The 19252-nt window shown below is 43.6% G+C and overlaps 1 protein-coding gene across 1 annotated transcript in view; it reads right to left on the reverse strand.

The window, feature by feature from the left end:
* Positions 1-18806, reverse strand: part of LOC133561981 (metalloreductase STEAP4-like) — a 52435-nt gene extending 33629 nt beyond the window's left edge. Inside the window, exons 1-4 of the mRNA XM_061915741.1 lie at positions 18594-18806; positions 18404-18511; positions 13412-13482; positions 8852-8936 (exon numbers count right to left, since the gene is read on the reverse strand). Of these exons, the coding sequence (XP_061771725.1) occupies positions 8852-8936; positions 13412-13482; positions 18404-18511; positions 18594-18806 (477 nt within the window). The remainder of the gene's footprint in view (positions 1-8851; positions 8937-13411; positions 13483-18403; positions 18512-18593) is intronic.
* Positions 18807-19252: the final 446 nt, after the last annotated feature.

The raw sequence follows: 19252 nt of genomic DNA on the forward strand, positions 1-19252 counted from the left end.
CACCTAGTGCTTGACTTTATTGTTATTATTCACTCTACTGTTCGATTGTGCACATGACAATGTTGTTCTGTTTCACTGTACTGTTCAATTAGGCACATGACAAGGTTGTTCCGTTGCAGGTAATTCGGCGCGGCCCCTTTAAGTGGCCGTCAGGAGATTCTCACAAAGGTGGGGGTTTGTTGTTCCCGCCATTTTGAGTGTTTAAGATTCATTCTCGTTTGTTCTGAAAGATTAAAGGATGCACACGTTTTTGTGTGTCAACGATACTCGAAGTTGTCTTGCTTTCACGCTACAAGCACAACAATATACTCTAAAGATTAACTTGTGTGATGACTGTATTATGCTGATAGTATATATTTGTACCAGAAATTTGATTTACGTGGATCCCGACTTAAACAAGTTAAAAAACTTATTCGGGTGTTACCATTTAGTGGTCAATTGTACGGAATATGTACTGTACTGTGTAATCTACTAATAGAAGTCTCAATCAATCAATCAATCAGTCATAAGCGCATGACAGCACTACTGGTATATTGGTTCATGTGCAGGAATATTCCTGGAGTTTTTTTTCCCTTCACGTTGGAGAAGTGCAAAGCAGGTGATACAGTACAGAACACGCGCCACTCAATCACTAATCCCATTTCTAGAGCTCACCTTATTACTGAAGCTTATTACCACTCTTGCTGCCCGGTGATAAGGCGATTAAGATGTTGGGAGATGAAAGGGGAAAGTTTTTGTGTGTGTGTGTGTGTGTGTGTGCATGTGTGTATCTAAAAGAGATGGAGGTTTCAGCGAGCTGGTGGAGGATGGACGGAGAGGCCTACAGTTTGACAGGCGAGTCAACTGAGCAGTTTTCCCTTAGGTGTGTGTAAGTGGACCGGGCAGCCAGCCATGTCTCCTTACATTACGGCAACATAACAGCAGGGGACAGCCGACAGACTAAATCTCCATCTGAATGTAAAGTGAGAGAAAGAGCGAGAGACAGAGAGAGAGCAGTACTATGGTTCCCATCCCACTGCTGGTCACGTAATTGCCGATGTTCTTACACTTGTGGCATGTTTAGGTTGCTTTTTGAGAACTATAAGCCCTGTAATTTTCATTTGCAGTATCTGAAAAAAAGTCAGTACAGCCCTCACATTTTAGCAACTGAAACAAAACAGTTGAAAACTAGAGAAATAAAACTCAGAGGTATTAAATAGGGGGTCTGCGGCTTTTTAAGGCAAGGGTTATTTAACCGGTGGAATTACATCATACCGGAGTTCTTTTCAAAATGTGGACGACAAACATTTTTGCAGCGAATTCTGAAGAACAATATAGTACTCCTGTAAAACTTGGACCATTGTAAACATATTAGCAGATATTTGCATTGGAATTTAACCTTGCTAGCAAACATTGAACACTGGGGCCCAAACTTGTAATTGACATAGCTGAGACGTTCCTCAAGGCACCCTTTTAAGTCCTGTCCTTTTTGGAAGTTCCATTTTTTTTTTTATAATGTGATTTTTGTAATCAATGTGTTGCTCTAGCTTGTTTACTTTTGATGCAGTAATGAGTTGTTTTTTTTAAACTTTAGTTATACTAGTGGTGTTCCTCGATGTTCCATTTTAAGTCCTCTCTTTTTCATCATTTAAGCTTTCAACCGGTGCCTTGTGAATTCAGTTACAAAAACGTCTGAGAGTCTTACATTTTTGCAGCATATTCCTAAAACATTAGAGTGCCGTCAAAGAGATGATCTTTTACTTGCTTTTTTGCAAGAGGTCTCTGGCTCCCTATTTCTCCTACTTTGTTCCTTCATCTTGTCTTGCCTTAACTTTGTAAGAGCCTCTCTCCTAGCTGTTCTCTGAAATCTGAAATCTAAAACCTGGAATTAATAAACTGGTCTTTCAACTCACTTAACAAGATGTTATGAAGTTTTAGAACCTGTGTGCTTCTTCAGGACTCTTGGGAGAAGTAGAGTGTCATGTCCCGGGCAGTTCTTTCCGTCAAAGATATTGAAAATATCTATCTATTTGGAATAGTGATAACAGTTTATCTGCTGAGTGGATTGAGTGTTGTTATGGACCATCGACAAATTCGGAAGACAATGGTAACTGTTCAAGGAACCCAATGGTTGCCTTTCGTGATGGATTTGGATAGAGCTGTGCATGGACACTCAAACTTTGCTGATCTCGAAATTTAATTGCAAATTGGATAAGATCTCAGAGACGCGTTCGAAACTGGACAACTAGAGCAGACAAACCAGTGTAATGTGATTGCGCGCCCTGTCCAAAACAATCTACAATTCGGCTTCCTCTGCAATGGCCTTGGTAAGGCCATGCTATAACCCCCACCAGCGAGACCATTGCAATGAAAGACAGTCTGAAAATCAATTGATCCTTCTTCAAACACACCTGGGAAGATGACTGCTCCGGGACAGGACGCCGAGCTGAGCGACCTCCAGGCTTATAGACATGGACTACTAAACAGATTTGCACACATGCACCCACCCGCATGCTTTTGCCGTATCTACCTTTTTTAACCTTTAAGGCATTTTTTTTGCTTTATTATTGGTCATAACTCTGGTATTTTTTTCCCTGAAAGGGTTTTTTTCATGTCCTTTTTTAAATATGTTTTTCTTTCAAATTTTTATTAATAACTACAGTACACTGGGAACATTTTTTAATCCATTAGGGTAGTGGCAGGATGCAAAAGTCCAAAGAAAGTTAAACGTGTATAAAGAAAAAAAACGGACTTCGCAACAGTCAAACCTTGTGAGAAAAACTTCACCAAAATTTTGTGTCCGATATAATTCCTAACATCAATTAAAACAAAGTGTAATTTTATTCTACAAAATCAAAGCCTGAAATTAGAAACGGGAACAATGCATCAAATTAGTTTAATTGCTTATCGCATTTATATTAAGGCCTGCTCATTACAATTTTATACAAGATATACAATCTCTACAAACTAATGGAGGAATATCTCACTCCATTAGTTTGGGGTCCTTTGCTTCGAAAATGTTAGAATGTTAGGCAAAACATGGTTAATGTCTGCCTCAGTCACATTGAAATTCATCAAAATCATATAAAACACTGACAATAAAAATGAATTTAAGAAATATGTGCAGAGGGACAAGCACTACAAAATGGATGGATGGATGATTTCCCAACTATTGGGGCTGCGTCATGTGCACTTTGTCGGGTCTTTGCCATGATGAGGGTGAGTCTACGTGCTAAAACGCTGAATAAATGATTGTGTGAGTGTGTTGTATTTATGTAAAACAATGTACAGTATTTGTTCCATCGTGACCTGTTGGGCAATTTCATTAATACGATATGACAAAGCTAAATTTATCGGTGGCATGAGAAGCTTGTGAACCAAGTAAAATCCATCAATTAGCCACAACATTAAAAAAGTGCAGGGTTTAAATGGAAATAAAAAATGTGTGTCTTCTCGTCCAAAAAATATTGCATATAGGATAACATAGTCCGTCCAATCCATCTGTCCATATTGGCATACTATCATACAGTTGTATGATTCAACCAGTTTGACACTGGAATTCATTATTTTCTTTTGAGGAAAAGCAAACAAAGTCAAACAAATACATTGTTTTCGACCTCAGATGGTCCACTGTATTGAAATATACATATTTTTAAATTGGGTGAGGTACACATGTAATCATGGAGGGATTCCACTTTGCAGTTATTTTCAATAAAAATAGAGCACTGCAGTGGTACGAGCATGCAGAATGAGGTGTGTAAGTGTGTTTGTGCGCATGTGTGTGTGTGTGTGTGGGGGGGGGGGGGGGGGGGGGTATTTTTTGTGTTGAGAAAGATTTGAGGCAGATTCAGGTTTGGTCTCCAGAGGTTCCCCTCATGTTTTTGTTTCCCTTTGTAGCAGCGCAGTGGAAGCTCCAATAAACACTGGTCTTTCAACTTTGTAACATCACAAAGTGCATTAGTTTGTGTGTTCTTACAAGTACTGCCCTCATTTTTCTCATACCGGTGTGGAAACATGGAACAATCAATAACGTGCAAGACATAAGACTTATAACTTGTTTCTCATATTAGTGATTGACTTCTATGCAGGATTTTAGGTCCTAAAGATAAGAGATGATATTGGAACACGGCAACAATTTAATATGATGTTGTTGTGCTCGTAGCGTGAAAGCAAGACAACTTCGTGTATCGTTGACACACAAAAACGTGTGCGTCCTTTATTCTTTTAGAACAAAAACCCACTGACTTAAAACACTCAAAAATGGCGGGAACAACAAACCCCCACCTTTGGGAGAATCTACTGACGGCCACTTAAAGGGGCCGCGCCGAATTACCTGCAATGGAACAACCTTGTCATGTGCCTAATTGAACAGTACAGTGAAACAGAACAACATTGTCATGTGCACACTCGAACAGTACAGTGAACAATAACAATAAGGTCAAGCACTAGGTGTGGCGAATTATGTCCGTAAATCAACCGCTACACACGTCCCCCCAGAATTCGCCCTCACTAAGGAAAATAACGGTCAATAGACAGGGGCACGAACAGGTCTACCAGACCGGGTGCGCCGGACTGGTACCAACGCCGGGGAGTTAGCAGGGGGAACCGGAATGGAATCTGCACAGTCCAAGGTACCGAGGGATTGCTCAGAAGGATGCAAAAAGTCATTATGAGGCCCAGGCAACGCGGGCGGACGACCCCGGCGTGGGGGTACAGCTGTGGTAACCGGCTGACTAAGATCTACGTGGGCCGCTTTCAGCCGGTCCACCGTGATCTTTTCAGACCGACCCCCGATATCCAAGAGAAAATGTTTGTCCCCGCTCTCTAGGACGCGAAATGGCCCATTGTAAGGGGGCTGAAAGGGGCCGCGGTGGGCGTCGTGGCGGACAAAAACAAAAGCTGCACCCCTTAAAGAAGTGGGAACATGAGACGGCGTAAGTCCGTGCTGAGAAGTGGGGATGGGGGCAAAACCCTTGGCAGCATCGAGGAGAGCAGCTCGTTGCTCACCAGCGGACCAAGATGCCGTCGTGTTAGGAATGAAATCACCCGGCACACGCAGGGGCTGCCCATACACCAACTCTGCCGAGGAAGATTGCAGGTCTTCCTTGGGGACAGTCCAAAGGCCCAGCATTACCCAAGGGAATTTGTCTACCCAGGCGCTGTCCTTCAGGGACGCCCTAAGCGCTGCCTTCATGGATCTGTGAAATCGCTCACACATACCATTGGCCTGTGGGTGATACGCCGTTGTGTGGTGGAGTTTCACTCCCAAGCTCTCGGCCACAGCGGCCCAAAGCTCAGAAATGAACTGCGAGCCCCGGTCGGATGATATGTCCGACGGGGTACCGAAACGGGCAACCCACGTACCAATGAACGCGCGTGCCACCTCTGCGGAGGTGGCGGACGTCAGAGGTACTGCTTCCGGCCAGCGGGTGGTCCTGTCAACCATCGTGAGAAGGTATGTGTAGCTGCGTGAGGATGGAAGAGGGCCGACCAAGTCCACATTCACATGGTCAAAACGGCGCTCCGGAACCGTAAACGGTGCCAGTGGAGCCCGTGTGTGGCAGTGCACCTTTGAGCGCTGGCATGCTACACAGGTGGAAACCCAGTCCCTAACATCTTTCTTTAATCCCCGCCAGACAAATTTTGCAGCTACTAGCCGCTGGGAAGGTTTCCTCCCCGGGTGAGAAAGGCCACGGATGGAGTCGAAAACACGCCGCCTCCAACAGGCGGGCACAAGGGGCCGTGGCCGACCGGTAGCGATGTCACAAAGGAGCATAACCCCTGTGTCCTCAAAAGGGACCTCAGACAACCGTAACCCTGTGGTTGCAGCCCTCAGAGCTTTGATGTCAGGGTCGTCGGCCTGGTCAACTGCCATTTGAGCAAAATCGAGCCCGACATGGACAGCGCCAGCGACAGCTCGGGAAAGGCAGTCAGCAACGACATTGTTCTTACCAGCAAGGTGTTGGATGTCTGTCGTGAACTCTGAAACGTAGGAGAGGTGCCTCTGTTGCCGAGCCGACCACGGTTCAGCTGTTTTGGCCATCGCGAAAGTGAGCGGTTTGTGGTCCACAAAAGCTGTGAAAGGCCGGCCCTCGAGCAACGAACGGAAATGGCGTATGGCCAGATAGAGGCCGAGGAGCTCACGGTCAAATGTGCTATATTTCCGCTCGCAGGGGCGCAACTGCCTGCTAAAGAAAGCCAAAGGTTGCCAAGTGCCGCCCACCCACTGCTCATGCACTGCACCTACGGCATAGTCTGACGCGTCCGTGGTGATTGCAATGGGAGCATCGGGTAATGGGTGTGCCAGCAGGGTAGCGTTAGCGAGAGCAGACTTGACCCCCACAAAAGCACTGTGCCGCGTGTCAGACCAGTCCACCACGTGCTTGGGAGCAGCTCCTTTAAGAGCATCATACAGCGGCCGCATGAGGTCAGCTGCCCTGGAAATAAAACGATGGTAAAAATTTACCATGCCCAGGAACTCCTGGAGAGCTTTAACCGTGAGTGGGCGGGGGAAGTTTGCGATGGCAGCCACCTTTGCTGGGAGGGGAACTGCCCCGCACTCCGTGACACGATGACCGAGGAAGTCGATCACAGACACCCCGAATTGGCACTTAGCCGGGTTCACAATGAGCCCGTGTTGGCTAAGACGCTGAAAAAGAGTCCTAAGGTGGGTCACATGTTCGGCTTGCGAGGTGCTTGCTACCAGGATATCGTCCAAGTAAACAAACAAAAACGGCAAATCACGTAAAACAGAGTCCATCAACCGCTGGAAAGTCTGTGCGGCGCTCTTAAGGCCAAACGGCATGCGTAAAAATTCAAACAGTCCAAATGGGGTAATTACAGCTGTCTTCGGAATATCAGAGGGGTGGACCGGCACCTGATGATAGCCCCGGACGAGATCTACCTTAGAAAATACAGTTTTACCAGCCAGGTTGGCGGAAAAGTCTTGTATGTGGGGGACCGGGTAACGGTCCGGGGTAGTCGCCTCGTTGAGTCTGCGGTAATCCCCGCACGGCCGCCAACCACCTCCGGGCTTCTCCACCATGTGGAGGGGCGACGCCCACGGGCTGTCTGAGCGGCGAATTATCCCGAGGCGTTCCATGGTCTCAAATTCAGCTCTAGCGATGGAGAGCTTAGCGGGGTCCAGGCGCCGGGCACGTGCGTGCACAGGGGGGCCCGTGGTGGAGATGTGGTGTTCCACACCATGTTTGGTGGTAGCTGACGAGAACGTGGGCTGCACCAGGGTGGGGAAATCTGCGAGGAGGCGCAGAAAAACGTCCGCGGTGGGTAACATGCTGGAAAGTCTGATTGAGTCTGTCGCGCTGAGACTGCACTTGTAGGAGCAGAACGTAATTGCATCCACCAAACGCCTGTTTTTAACATCCACAAGGAGGCCGAAAGCACAGAGAAAATCTGCCCCGATGAGCGGCACTGTCACTTTAGCAGTCACAAAGTTCCAACTGAAACGCTGTCCACCAAAACACACTTCCACGTACCGTATTCCATAAGTGCGGATGGGGCTGCCGTTGGCCGCTTCCATGGGGGGGCCATGAGACTCAGACAGCATGTCCAAGTTTGATGCTGGCAGGACGCTCCTCTGCGCGCCCGTGTCACACAGGAACCGACGTCCAGAGAGTGAGTTTTGGATGAAGAGCAGCCTGCCAGTACTGCCGACACTCATGGCTACAGCTGAGCGCCGGCCCCGGCGTTTCCCGGCGGCGGTCCTCGAAAACTGCACGGGGGTCGGCAGCGCCTGGCTTTTGTCCCGAACTTCGCATGGAAAAAACATAGTCCAGAATCCGGTTGCCGCCTGGGGGGCGCCGCTACCGGGGCGGCAGCCGCGATAGTGGGCGAATCTGCCTCAGCCGGTAGAAATGCAGCCACATAGGTCGGTTGGGTGGCTACAAAAACTTTATTCGCTTCCGCAGCTAGTTCGCGGCAGTCCAAAATGGCGGTGTTAGCCAAAGCAGCCCGCACCTGAGAAGGTAGGAGTGTCAGGAAAAGCTGCACGAACAGGAATCCCGGGCTGTGCTCACCCAAGAGGTTTAGCATTTTGTCCATGAGTTCAGAGGGCTTGCAATCGCCAAGCCCCTGCAGCGAAAAAAGGCGGCGAGCTCGCTCCGCGTCGGTAAGTCCAAATGTCTGTAACAGGTGAGCCTTCAACGTGAGGTACTTGTTCCTCTCCGGTGGGTGCGTAAGGACGCTAGCCACTCTGGACGCCGTCGCGCTCCCGAGGGAGGACACAACATAATGGAACTTAGTGTCGTCTTCGGTGATACCTCGCAGGGTGAACTGTGCCTCGGCCTGGGCAAACCATACAGTCGCGGAAGATTCCCAGAACTCGGGCAGCTTCAGAGAAACTGCATTCGCCGTCATGGTCGAAAAAAAATCCACTGAATTCGTTCAGTGAAGCGTCGGGGTCACCAGTGTTGTGCTCGTAGCGTGAAAGCAAGACAACTTCGTGTATCGTTGACACACAAAAACGTGTGCGTCCTTTATTCTTTTAGAACAAAAACCCACTGACTTAAAACACTCAAAAATGGCGGGAACAACAAACCCCCACCTTTGGGAGAATCTACTGACGGCCACTTAAAGGGGCCGCGCCGAATTACCTGCAACGGAACAACCTTGTCATGTGCCTAATTGAACAATACAGTGAAACAGAACAACATTGTCATGTGCACACTCGAACAGTACAGTGAACAATAACAATAAGGTCAAGCACTAGGTGTGGCGAATTATGTCCGTAAATCAACCGCTACAATGTTCTATCTTCCAAGGGGCTCTGTTACAATACCCTTGGTAGCATTGTATTATTGCCACTTTGATTCTGCTCACATCTTTTTACTGTTTTCCCCTTCTCCCCTCTCACCTGTTTTCCTGTCAGAAGACCATTCTGCAGAGCCCAGGCAGACAGAGTGTTCAGGCCTTTCACCACAGTGGCTCCAGGGACCAGTCTGGCGAACACATAGCAAAGAATTTAGCTGACATTTTTTAACACTCCTCTCAAAAGAAGAGAAGGGGGCAACAATAGAACTTGAGGGGTCTGAATGTCACAAATCAATGTCTCCACTTCAACTAACTCTACAGTCAGTGAGCTGTCCTGGCACCAGAGGAGTGGGTTTTAGTTTCTTCAGGATTCATTGGGCACCTTTTGATGTCCCTCGTTCTAAAGCAGCCATTCAGAACACTTCTTTTCTATTTAACAATGACCTGATTAATATAACTGTGCTGTCCAGAATGCGAATCAGAATAAAAATTTAAAATTCGCTATACTGTTGTATCTGGTTGTCTTACACTTCTAAATTGGATTTGTAAGTATGCATTTATTTCAGTTTTTTCTCAGTGTGTCGACATTGTCTGGAAGTAGTCAATCGGAATTAATTTGAATGTCTTGTCTTTGGTTGAGCCACACCAAAATTACCAAATTTGGAGGTGTTGAAATCGCCATGAAAAATTTCTAATGCTAATAAGCAGCGTGCATATGGCATATTCAATATAGATTAGCATGGTGGTAGTGCATTTTGAAAAAATTAGCCTTACTTTTGAGTGCTTTCTTTCAGGCTAAGTGTTAGAGCCTGTGCCGAGTCTTATGTACATCGGTGCCTGGTTGTACAGACAAAATTCGGTTGGTACTATGAAAGTAAAAAGTTTGGTAGCCATTTCTGCTGTGTATTTTGCATTACTGTACTTTCCGACTGTTTTTCTATCTCTCTCCAGTATCTGGATGCAGGAGGAAGGTTGAAGCTTGGGACACACGTGTTGGTAATGACTAGTTCATCATAATAACTGATTGCACTCGCCTGATGTTGCAGATTCTTTCTCTGACGTCTTCCAGGCACATCTCCTCACTACTTATACTTTTGATAGGTATTTATTTTGTTACTTTGTATTTTTTGTTGTACCTCGATTCCCTTCTTTCTCCTTTTTTCCCTTAGCTAGTATTTTGTTTGTCTACCTGTTTTCTTATAGCATTGACTTTTCTTACCAGTGCCATTGTTTTGTGTTTTATCTTTCTGTGCTCATATTAAATACTTTGTTTGCACGCACAACTCCAACCCTTCTGCTTCTGTTGTCTGCTACAAGAACGTAACAGAAAGAACCAGCCAGACGGATAGACACATCTCAAGCGGTCTCAAGGGGGTACTCCATAACCAATCACTACGCCTACACCAAGCTTGGCGCCACTCTTCCTAGTCCTCCCGCCAAGATGTTAAAATGGAGGTTCTAGAAGCTCAGTTTTCTGCAGCACTCACTACGCCCCAGCCCGGCTCACCACCAACTTGCTGATTCCTGCCCTTTGCTGTCTCGACCTGAACGCTTTTCTGGAGACTCTGGCGATGTCCATCCATTTCTCATCTAGTGCCAGCTGCACTTCGAACCTCAGCCAGCAGCAGCGTTCCAATCCGAAAGTGTCCGCATGGCTTTCACTACCTCTCGCTTGTCTAGAAGAGCAGTAGCATGGACCTCGGCAGAATGAATTTGACAGTCAACGCTCTGTGGCTCTATTTCTGCATTTTCAAAGGCAATGGAAAATATCGTCAAGCGGACTCCAGCGGGAAGGGAGGCTGCTCGGGCTCTCCTACAGCTGCAACAGCAGCACCGAAGGGTGTCTGATTACGCCGTTAAACTCCGAACACAGACAGTTGAAAGTGACTGAATCCCTGCCGTCCTCTTTCTGCATGCCACCTTGGAGTCAATCGGGACTATGTTTCTTCTGGCGCAGCGTTTTTGGTGGCCCTCCATGAGGACCAACGTCAAGGACTTTGTTGCAGCCTGCGCAATCTGTGCACGCAGTAAGCCATTACACCAGAGGTGTAATGGCTTGTTTTGCCACATCCACGACATAGGGTTTCTCAGTTATGGCACGTCGCCCGGGGGCGCCCGATTGCTAGGTCATCCGACAGTTTTCCTTCCTCCCACGCCACTTTGGCTGGACCCCTAAGGCCACTGTCAATGTGGCACTGGATTTTGTCACAGGATTCCTTCCATCCAATGGCAACAGAGTCTTTCTCACAAAGTTGGACCATTTATCCAAAATGGTCCACTTCGCTGCATTACCTAAACTCCCGCCCTCCCTAGAAACTGCTGATCTGCTGGTCCAACAAGTGTTTTGTCTGCACGGGATTCCTGTTGGCGTTGTCTCAAAGAGAGTGAACCCATTTGCATCAGCTTTGTGGAAGGGGTTTTGCAAGTTGTTCGGGGTCTCAGATAGTCAGGGGCGCTGAAAAGGGGGGGTAAAGGAGACAGATTCTAGGGGCCCATGATGGAGGGGGGCCCTAATGATGATGAAATTGTATGAAATTATGTGTTGGGGGCCCTGTAAAGATTATTTTCATGGGGCCCAAAATCCCTAGCGGCGCGCCTGCAGATAGTCTCTCATCTGGCAAATATCCACAGTCGAACAACCAGACACATCGAGCCAACCTAGATCTGGAGGCAACCATACAACCTGTTTCCTGGGCTCTGAACCTTTCCTGGATCGAATATGCCCTTATCAGCCTTGTTCAATACCGCTTACGGTTTTCAACCGCCTGCATTTCTATCATTGGAGTCGGAGTCTGCCGTGCTGTCTGTTGCCGCCCACCTGCTTCGGGCTCGCCTGGCCTGTCGCAATATCAGAGCTGTACTGTCCCTCACCTTTGAGTACAATCAGAGACTGGCAAATCGTCTCCAAGTTCCTGCACCGCAGTACAAACCATGGGAATATGCACAGATTCACGCAAGCGCCAACCCAGATTCCCACCAACTTTATAGTCACTATTTGTTTTGTTACTTTGTGTTTTTGTTTAGGCCTGATTCCCTTCATCTTCCTCTTAGCTAATATTTTTGTTTGCTACTTTGTCTACCTGATTTTTTGTGGCTTTTCCCATTTGTGCCATTGATTTATGTTCTACCTTCCTGTGCTTATATCAAATATTTAGTTTGTACGCACAACTCAGCCTCTTCTGCTTCTGGGGTATATATATATATATGTATATATATATATATATATATATATATATATGTATATATATATATATATATATATATATATATATATATATATATATATATATATATATATATATACATATATATATATATATATATATATATATATATGTATATATATATAGTGACTGAAAATCCTTGTGACTTACAAGAAAAAAATATGTGCTTTAGGAGAATAAAGTCAATGTTATGCTCAGTAAACCAAGAGTATTAAATTTAATGGGAAACTTAATGAGAAAAAAACTATGGACTACAACTAAACTGCATTTATGTTATTATGGGCATTTAAATATTTGATATTTATGTAATGGAATGGAAAACTTTTCTTTGCAAGACCATGACTGTTTGAAATCACAATACAGTATTACTTTGCTTTGTTTTTCATTAAGTCTCTAATAATCATGTGTGGACTCGTGGAATATAGTACTGTATAGTATAGCATGTATAGTACTGTCATATAATATTTAAAATACATATGAGGAAGTATGATATAGAAAACTAAGTCTTCACATACACTTCCAATTATTCCACTTGGCTACTTGGTCAACTATAAAGTTTGGTTGCTCAGTTTTAGTCACTGGTTCATAATCTCTTTGACCTTGGGGCCCAACTTTTTTACTACCCAGGGGAGTGGTGCCCATTTAATTATTAACATTGGAATTTGTAATTTTACTCTTGATTTTAATCATATGCATCAATTATATCTAACATAATTACAGTTTAACAGGATAAACCTTGTCGAATGATTTGAAAGCATGTGTTAATCACAAAGTTTATTATAAAGTTTTCGGTCAGACCGATTACAACAATAAATACTGCCAAAACTGACAAAAAAAATTGGTACAATACATTTACACACAATTATGTAGTACTAAAATAAATACATTCCAACTAAATGAATAATAAATAATAATTGATATGTTGCTTAAACATTATGTCATTGGAATTTAAGTCCATCCATCCATCCATTTTCTACCGCTAATTCCCTTTGGGGTCGCGGGGGGCGCTGGTGCCTATCTCAGCTACAATCGGGCGGAAAGCGGAGTACACCCTGGACAAGTCGCCACCTCATCGCAGGGGTGGAATTTAAGTGAAAATGAAAATACAACTTCACCACTTTAGTCGGAATTTTGGCACTCAAGGAACTTATCTATGACTTTAGCTCCAGATTTCTGCTGCTCAAAAAGTGTATTACATCTGAGTACCACTGCCGCCCATACGACCCACAGCTGACAAACAGATTATTTTGCCGGCCTTTTAGAAGGCGGTGGCGTCCCAACAATGGAACAATGCCCTATGTTTAGGAAACACTGGTTTAAGTGATAAAAGAGGCAAATTAGGGGGGAAACTTCCATTTATCAAACACAATTTGAATACAATGATTAAATATTTATCAAGAACATTTCACTCATCTTTTTTCTTCATGAGAGTCTGTTACCTCTGCAAGTAGACAGCGTTGGCTTCTGGGTATATGTCTTTCTTCAGGTTGTTACTGAGGTCCACCAACACCTGCAATAAACAGGTGCAAGGATCAGACGGAATTAAGACATCAAACTAGAGATGTCCTATAGTATCGGGCTACCGATATTATCGGCCGATAAATGCTTTTAAATGTAATATCGGATATTGTCGGTATCAGTTTCAAAGTTATCGATATCGGTTTCAGAAAGTAAACTGTATGATTTTTTAAAACTGCGCTTTATAAAGGGACATAGGGAGTAATACAGAGCACCATTAAACCTTACAGGGACTGTCTTTGCATGCCAGCCCAGTCACAATGTAACTACGGCTTTTCACACACACTAGTGAATGCAAGGCATACTTGGTCAACAGCCATACAGGTCACACTGAGGGTGGCCGTATAAACATCTTTAACACTTTTACAAATATGCGCCACACTGTGAACCCACACCAAACAACAATGACGGACACATCCGCACCGTAACACAACATAAACACAACAGAACAAATACCCAATATACACCCCCGCTGCCCCCTACGCCCCTCAACTCAACCTCACCCCCCCAACCCCGCCCACTCAACAATGCATGTCCCAAATTCCAAGCTGCTGTTTTGAGGCATGTTAAAAAAAATAATGCACTTTGTGAATTCTATAATAAATATGGCAGTGCCACACTTGAGTTGATTTTTTTTTTTTTTCGGAAAACCTTGTTACATTGTTTAATGCAGCCAGCAGGGCATCACAATACAATTAGGCATAATAATGTGTTAATTCTACGACGGTACATATCGGTATCGGTTGATATCGGCATCGGTAATTAAGAGTTGGACAATATTAGAATAACAGATAACGGCAAAAAAGCCATTTACGGACATCTCTAATCAAAACCTCTTTTTCACTTTGCAAGAACTCATAACAGATTTCAGAATTTGACCAAACCCATGAGCATGCTTTGACTAACAAAGTGGAAGTGAGCGCAAAAGCCCTTTGTGGATGGTAGGAAGCATTAGTTGTATCAGAACTTGAAATCTTTCTTCAGTAAAAGAAAACAAAATGTGACCAATAAAATGCTCTTTTTGTGTGTAGTATTTTCAAACATTTAACCTCAATATTATCATTAGTCTCAATTCAGCTCTAGGAGGAACAATAGTTTTGTAGTTCTAATATGACCCCTTTATTTACGTATGTTACAAATTATTCTTAATGGTACAATGTAACCTCACATTGGACACTTATTACGGTGCACAATCTAGAGAGAGCTAGTGCAAAAGCTGTATGAATAACTATGTTATTTATATGTAAATTTATTTTATAATCATTACCATTTGACATTACGGTTTGAGCCTGATCCACAATAACCTACAATTATAAATAATTTACTGTCAGGCTTGTCCCTGACAGTTTTATTTTGTTTTAGTTTTTCCTCTGTGTATGTCTTTGTTTCCTGTCAGCGCTTTTATTTTGGTAATTTCCTGTTTTTTTCCCTGAGCGCTGTTTCCATTCCGCTGCGGCTGATTGGCACCTGGCCGCACCAGGTGTCAATCAGCCCGCTCTTATTTAAACCTGCTTTGTCCTCCAGTCAGGGCTGGATTATTCTGTCAGGTTGAGTTTGTGACGGACCCCAAGATGCAGAGAGGGCGGCAGGCATTGTGCAGGTAAACATGATTTAACTTAACACTAAAACAAGAACAAACAAAAGGGTACAAACAAAAGGCGCGCACAAGGCGGAGAACAAACTTGGCTATGAACAAAAACTAGCACAAAGGCTAACTGTGGCCTAGAAACAAAAACACTTACTGTGACGCGAAGGAACTATGACATGATCAGAATGAACAGAAGTAGACACAGCTACAACGATAAGTATTAATGACATTGATAGGCAGTGGTGACAAAAAATCCAGCACTGACTGGAGGACAAAGCAGGTTTAAATAAAATTGGGCTGATTGATAACAGGTGTGGCCAGGTGCCAATCAGCCGCAGCTCAGGGGAAACAGCGCTCAGGGAGAAAAGGAGGAAATGACCAAAATAAAAGCGCTGACAGGAAACAAAGACATACACAGAGGAAAAACTAAAACAAAACCAAACTGACAAGGACAAGCCTGACATTCACAATGAATTCATTTACGTGGACCCCGACTTAAACAAGTTGAAAAACGTATTCGGGTGTTACAATTTAGTGGTCAATTGAACGAAATATGTACTGTACTGTTGAATCTACTAATAAAAGTTTCAATCAATCAAAAATAGAGTGTACTATTAGTAGGCGTGTTGCGGGTGATCTACTAAGACTGCATGTACAATTGATTGGTGCTGTCACAGTGCTAACACTCATTTCCTTCCACATTCATGATATCATGGTCCTACGTGTGGCATATTGCTATGTTTAAAAACAAACAGCAGAAAACTATAAGATGCACAATTTTTTCTTGGTATTATACAAGCAATCCTGCAGTGCATCTAAAATGGAACCCACTTTTTAGCATGCTGATGGTGCGCCCCGGTAGATGCTGGCTTTAATTCCAATAATGCGCAGGAATGATCGAGAGCAAGAAAATGCATATTGCGAGAATTTTATCAATAATAATCTCTTATATTACCAAACTAATACAATGCCAATAAAAACACCAGCATACACCAAAATTAATTAATTAAATGTGTTTTATTTAGCCCTAAAGTCACCCAGTTAGCTATGCAATTTGAAAATGATATTGTTGAATAGACAATGTCTATTATTTTATTTATTTCTGACAGTCCAAATATGACACGTAAATGTAGGAAGTTTTGTTGTCTGTCTTTGCAGCGCGATCACATCTTTTCCCCAACATTTAATACATAACAGTGCCAGTTTGCAGATACATATTTTAATGTGTCAAATAAAGATGTTAAACAGAACAATTTTATTCTTGATAAATCACAGTGTATGTGCTAAATTATTATATTTGCTTCTCCTCCTCTCAGTATTGTGGTCATTCTGATAATCAGCATACATTTCGGATTTACATGAAGACAGACACGCTTAATGAATTGCTGTCTCTATTTTGCTCTTTCTAAAGATGCAATCCTCTGCGCATTAGCTTATTAGATCAGCTTTGTTAGTCTTATCAAGTTTGCATGTGTTTTAATACTCGCAAACCTATAGTAAATCAGCCACTTTATTTTTTGGTGCGCTGTACTAAGGCTGGGGTTGGCAACTTGAAACGTTGAAAGAGCCATAATGGATCAAAAATAAAAAAAAACAAAAATGTCTGGAGCCGCAAAAAATTAAAAGCTGTAAAAAAGTGTTATAATGAAAGCAACACATGATGTAATTGTCTATATTAGCTACATTAGCCTAATTTCAAAATGACTATGTGTCGCAGGCTGAAGCAAATCTTTGTCGACAGAAATGTTGAAATTTTTAGTATTTATTTTACACATTTTTACAACATTAGACATCATAAGTAAATCAGAGACTACTCACAAGGTGAGCTTACTTTTGGAAATTAATGGCTTTTAATGGCCAAAGGTCTCCACGGAAATGGCAGGCTGTTTTCTTTTGATCTAATGATTAAAATCTTTGGCAAGCTAGGTAATGTTTGCTGTGGTCTGGAACAACATGGCACACAAACAACTATCTGAAATGCAGCCAATATTACATACGGATAATGTGTCATGAGACTTGCAACACTAAATTGTATACAAAGAGGATAAAAGGGAAGGATATTAAATGATCTCAAATATACCTACAAATGAGGCATAATGATGCAATATGTATTTCTAATCAATGCTATCCTAAATAGCATGATAGCATTGATTAGCTTGCAGTCATGCACTGACCCAATATGATAACAATAATAATAATGGATTAGATTTTATATCGCCATTTTTCTACTATTAGATACTTAAAGTGCTCACTACGAAGTGGGAACCCATCATTCGTTCACACCTGGTGGTGGTCGTAAGCTACATTTGTAGCCACAGCTGCCCTGAGGTAGACTGACGGAAACGAGGCTGCCAGTTTGCGCCTACGGCCCCTCCGACCACCACTTATAATTCATTTATCATTGATTCACCAGTGTGAGCGGCACCGGGGGCAAGGGTGAAGTGTCCTTCCCAAGGATACAACGGCAGCGATTTGGATGTCAAGAGGCGGTGAGCGAACCTGCAACCTTCAGGTTTCTGGCACGGCCGCCTACTCACTACGCCATATCTCCCCTTAAATATGCTTGATTAGCAATCCAACAAGTTGTTAACATCAACAAAGTTCACTTGTGTGCATTCATGCACAGTATAAAATGTTTGGTGGACAAAATGGGAGAGGGAAGGAGTGTAAGATTTTACATGTAAAAAAAAAAACTATTTGGTCACAGTCCACATTGTGGTGAGTTCAAGAACCGCCAAAATTAGTAGGACAAAACGATCTTCAACAAATGCTCTCATCAGTGAAGCATACACACACACATATTAAATAGTGGGCTTTGTAACAAATGGTAAGGTTTGTTTCATGTTTGTTCTCAAACAAAAAATACACTAATATATATATATATATATATATATATATATATATATATATACATTTTTCCCCATCTTCTTCCATTTTCAATCCTTTTTTTAAAAATGCTCCCCTAGGGGTGGCATTAAAGAGCCCCCTGCGGCTTTTGAGCCGCGGGTTGCTGACCCCGTACCAAGGGTAAGCATATTAAAAACAAATCTGGTGCACCGTGATGCAAAACAGAATATATTGTTTAATGGATGCATCTGTGGCAGCGGAGTTATTTTGCAGAGGAATCTTTTTTTTTTTTTTGACACATTAGTCTCTTATATACATAGACACACCTAATACTGTGGAATGTAGATTTTGCATCCTGGATGATTACAGTGAAAACGCTGCACATGAATCATAGTTGTTTGTGTTCAATGAAAGTTTGCTGTTCAGCCACTAACTCAATAGTAGGTGTATTGCACCATTAGAGACAACATCCATTTACCTTTCCTTTCAGATAAGTCGCCAGCGTCTCCATGAATGTGTAATGTTCTCTGTGAACACAAATGAAGATGAGTCGCGCCGCCCTGGCCGCCGCCTCATGGCTCATCACCTGCACGCCGCAAACAAGCGTGATTTACTTGCACAAACATCTATTATTGTTAATAGCCGCTAAGCACCCTTATGCGTTGTACCTCAGCTCCTTCGGGCAAAGGGCCGCAGCTGTGAGGTCTGCGGCTGCCATACACCACCCTGCAGCCCGTCTGCAGCAGGCGCAGACCCAGGGAGCGGCCCAAGTCCCCTGTCCCAAAGATGCACAGCGGCTCCTGTTCAACTCCTACTCTCAGGGGGTGGAGGGTCACCTGCACCGGCTTGGCCTCCTCTGATATACCACTCGCCACGGTCATGTTGATGATGCTGGCTTAGTTCCCTCTTCTGTTGTTATATAGCGCTGGAGTCTACTACCTGCCTCGCCCTCCTTGTCACGCAGTGTACACAAACGTGACAGCCAACCACAGTTGTGTATCATCGCTTGAAGATAAGGTCAACCAAGGCAAGGTGTTTATTACACAGCTAATCTCTCTTCATGTGTGTAAGAGTGTTTGTGAAGTCATTCCATGTGACTCGGCACTTCACCCTCCAACCTGTGTGTGTGTTTATGTTTTTATTGATGATTGCACATCAAGACTGTCTGACGTCGCCTGACTTTGAATGATTAAGGGTATGGAAACATCTCGATTGACCTCAGCTTTACAGACTCACCAGATGCTTCATCAAGAACTTTGTCTTCATTATATAGAGAGATTTATCAATAACTCACAAAGGCTGCAAAGATAAGAAGAGCACTTCAAGA

This window comes from Nerophis ophidion, linkage group LG11 (assembly GCF_033978795.1).
Source record: "Nerophis ophidion isolate RoL-2023_Sa linkage group LG11, RoL_Noph_v1.0, whole genome shotgun sequence".
Taxonomy (NCBI): Eukaryota; Metazoa; Chordata; class Actinopteri; order Syngnathiformes; family Syngnathidae; genus Nerophis; species Nerophis ophidion.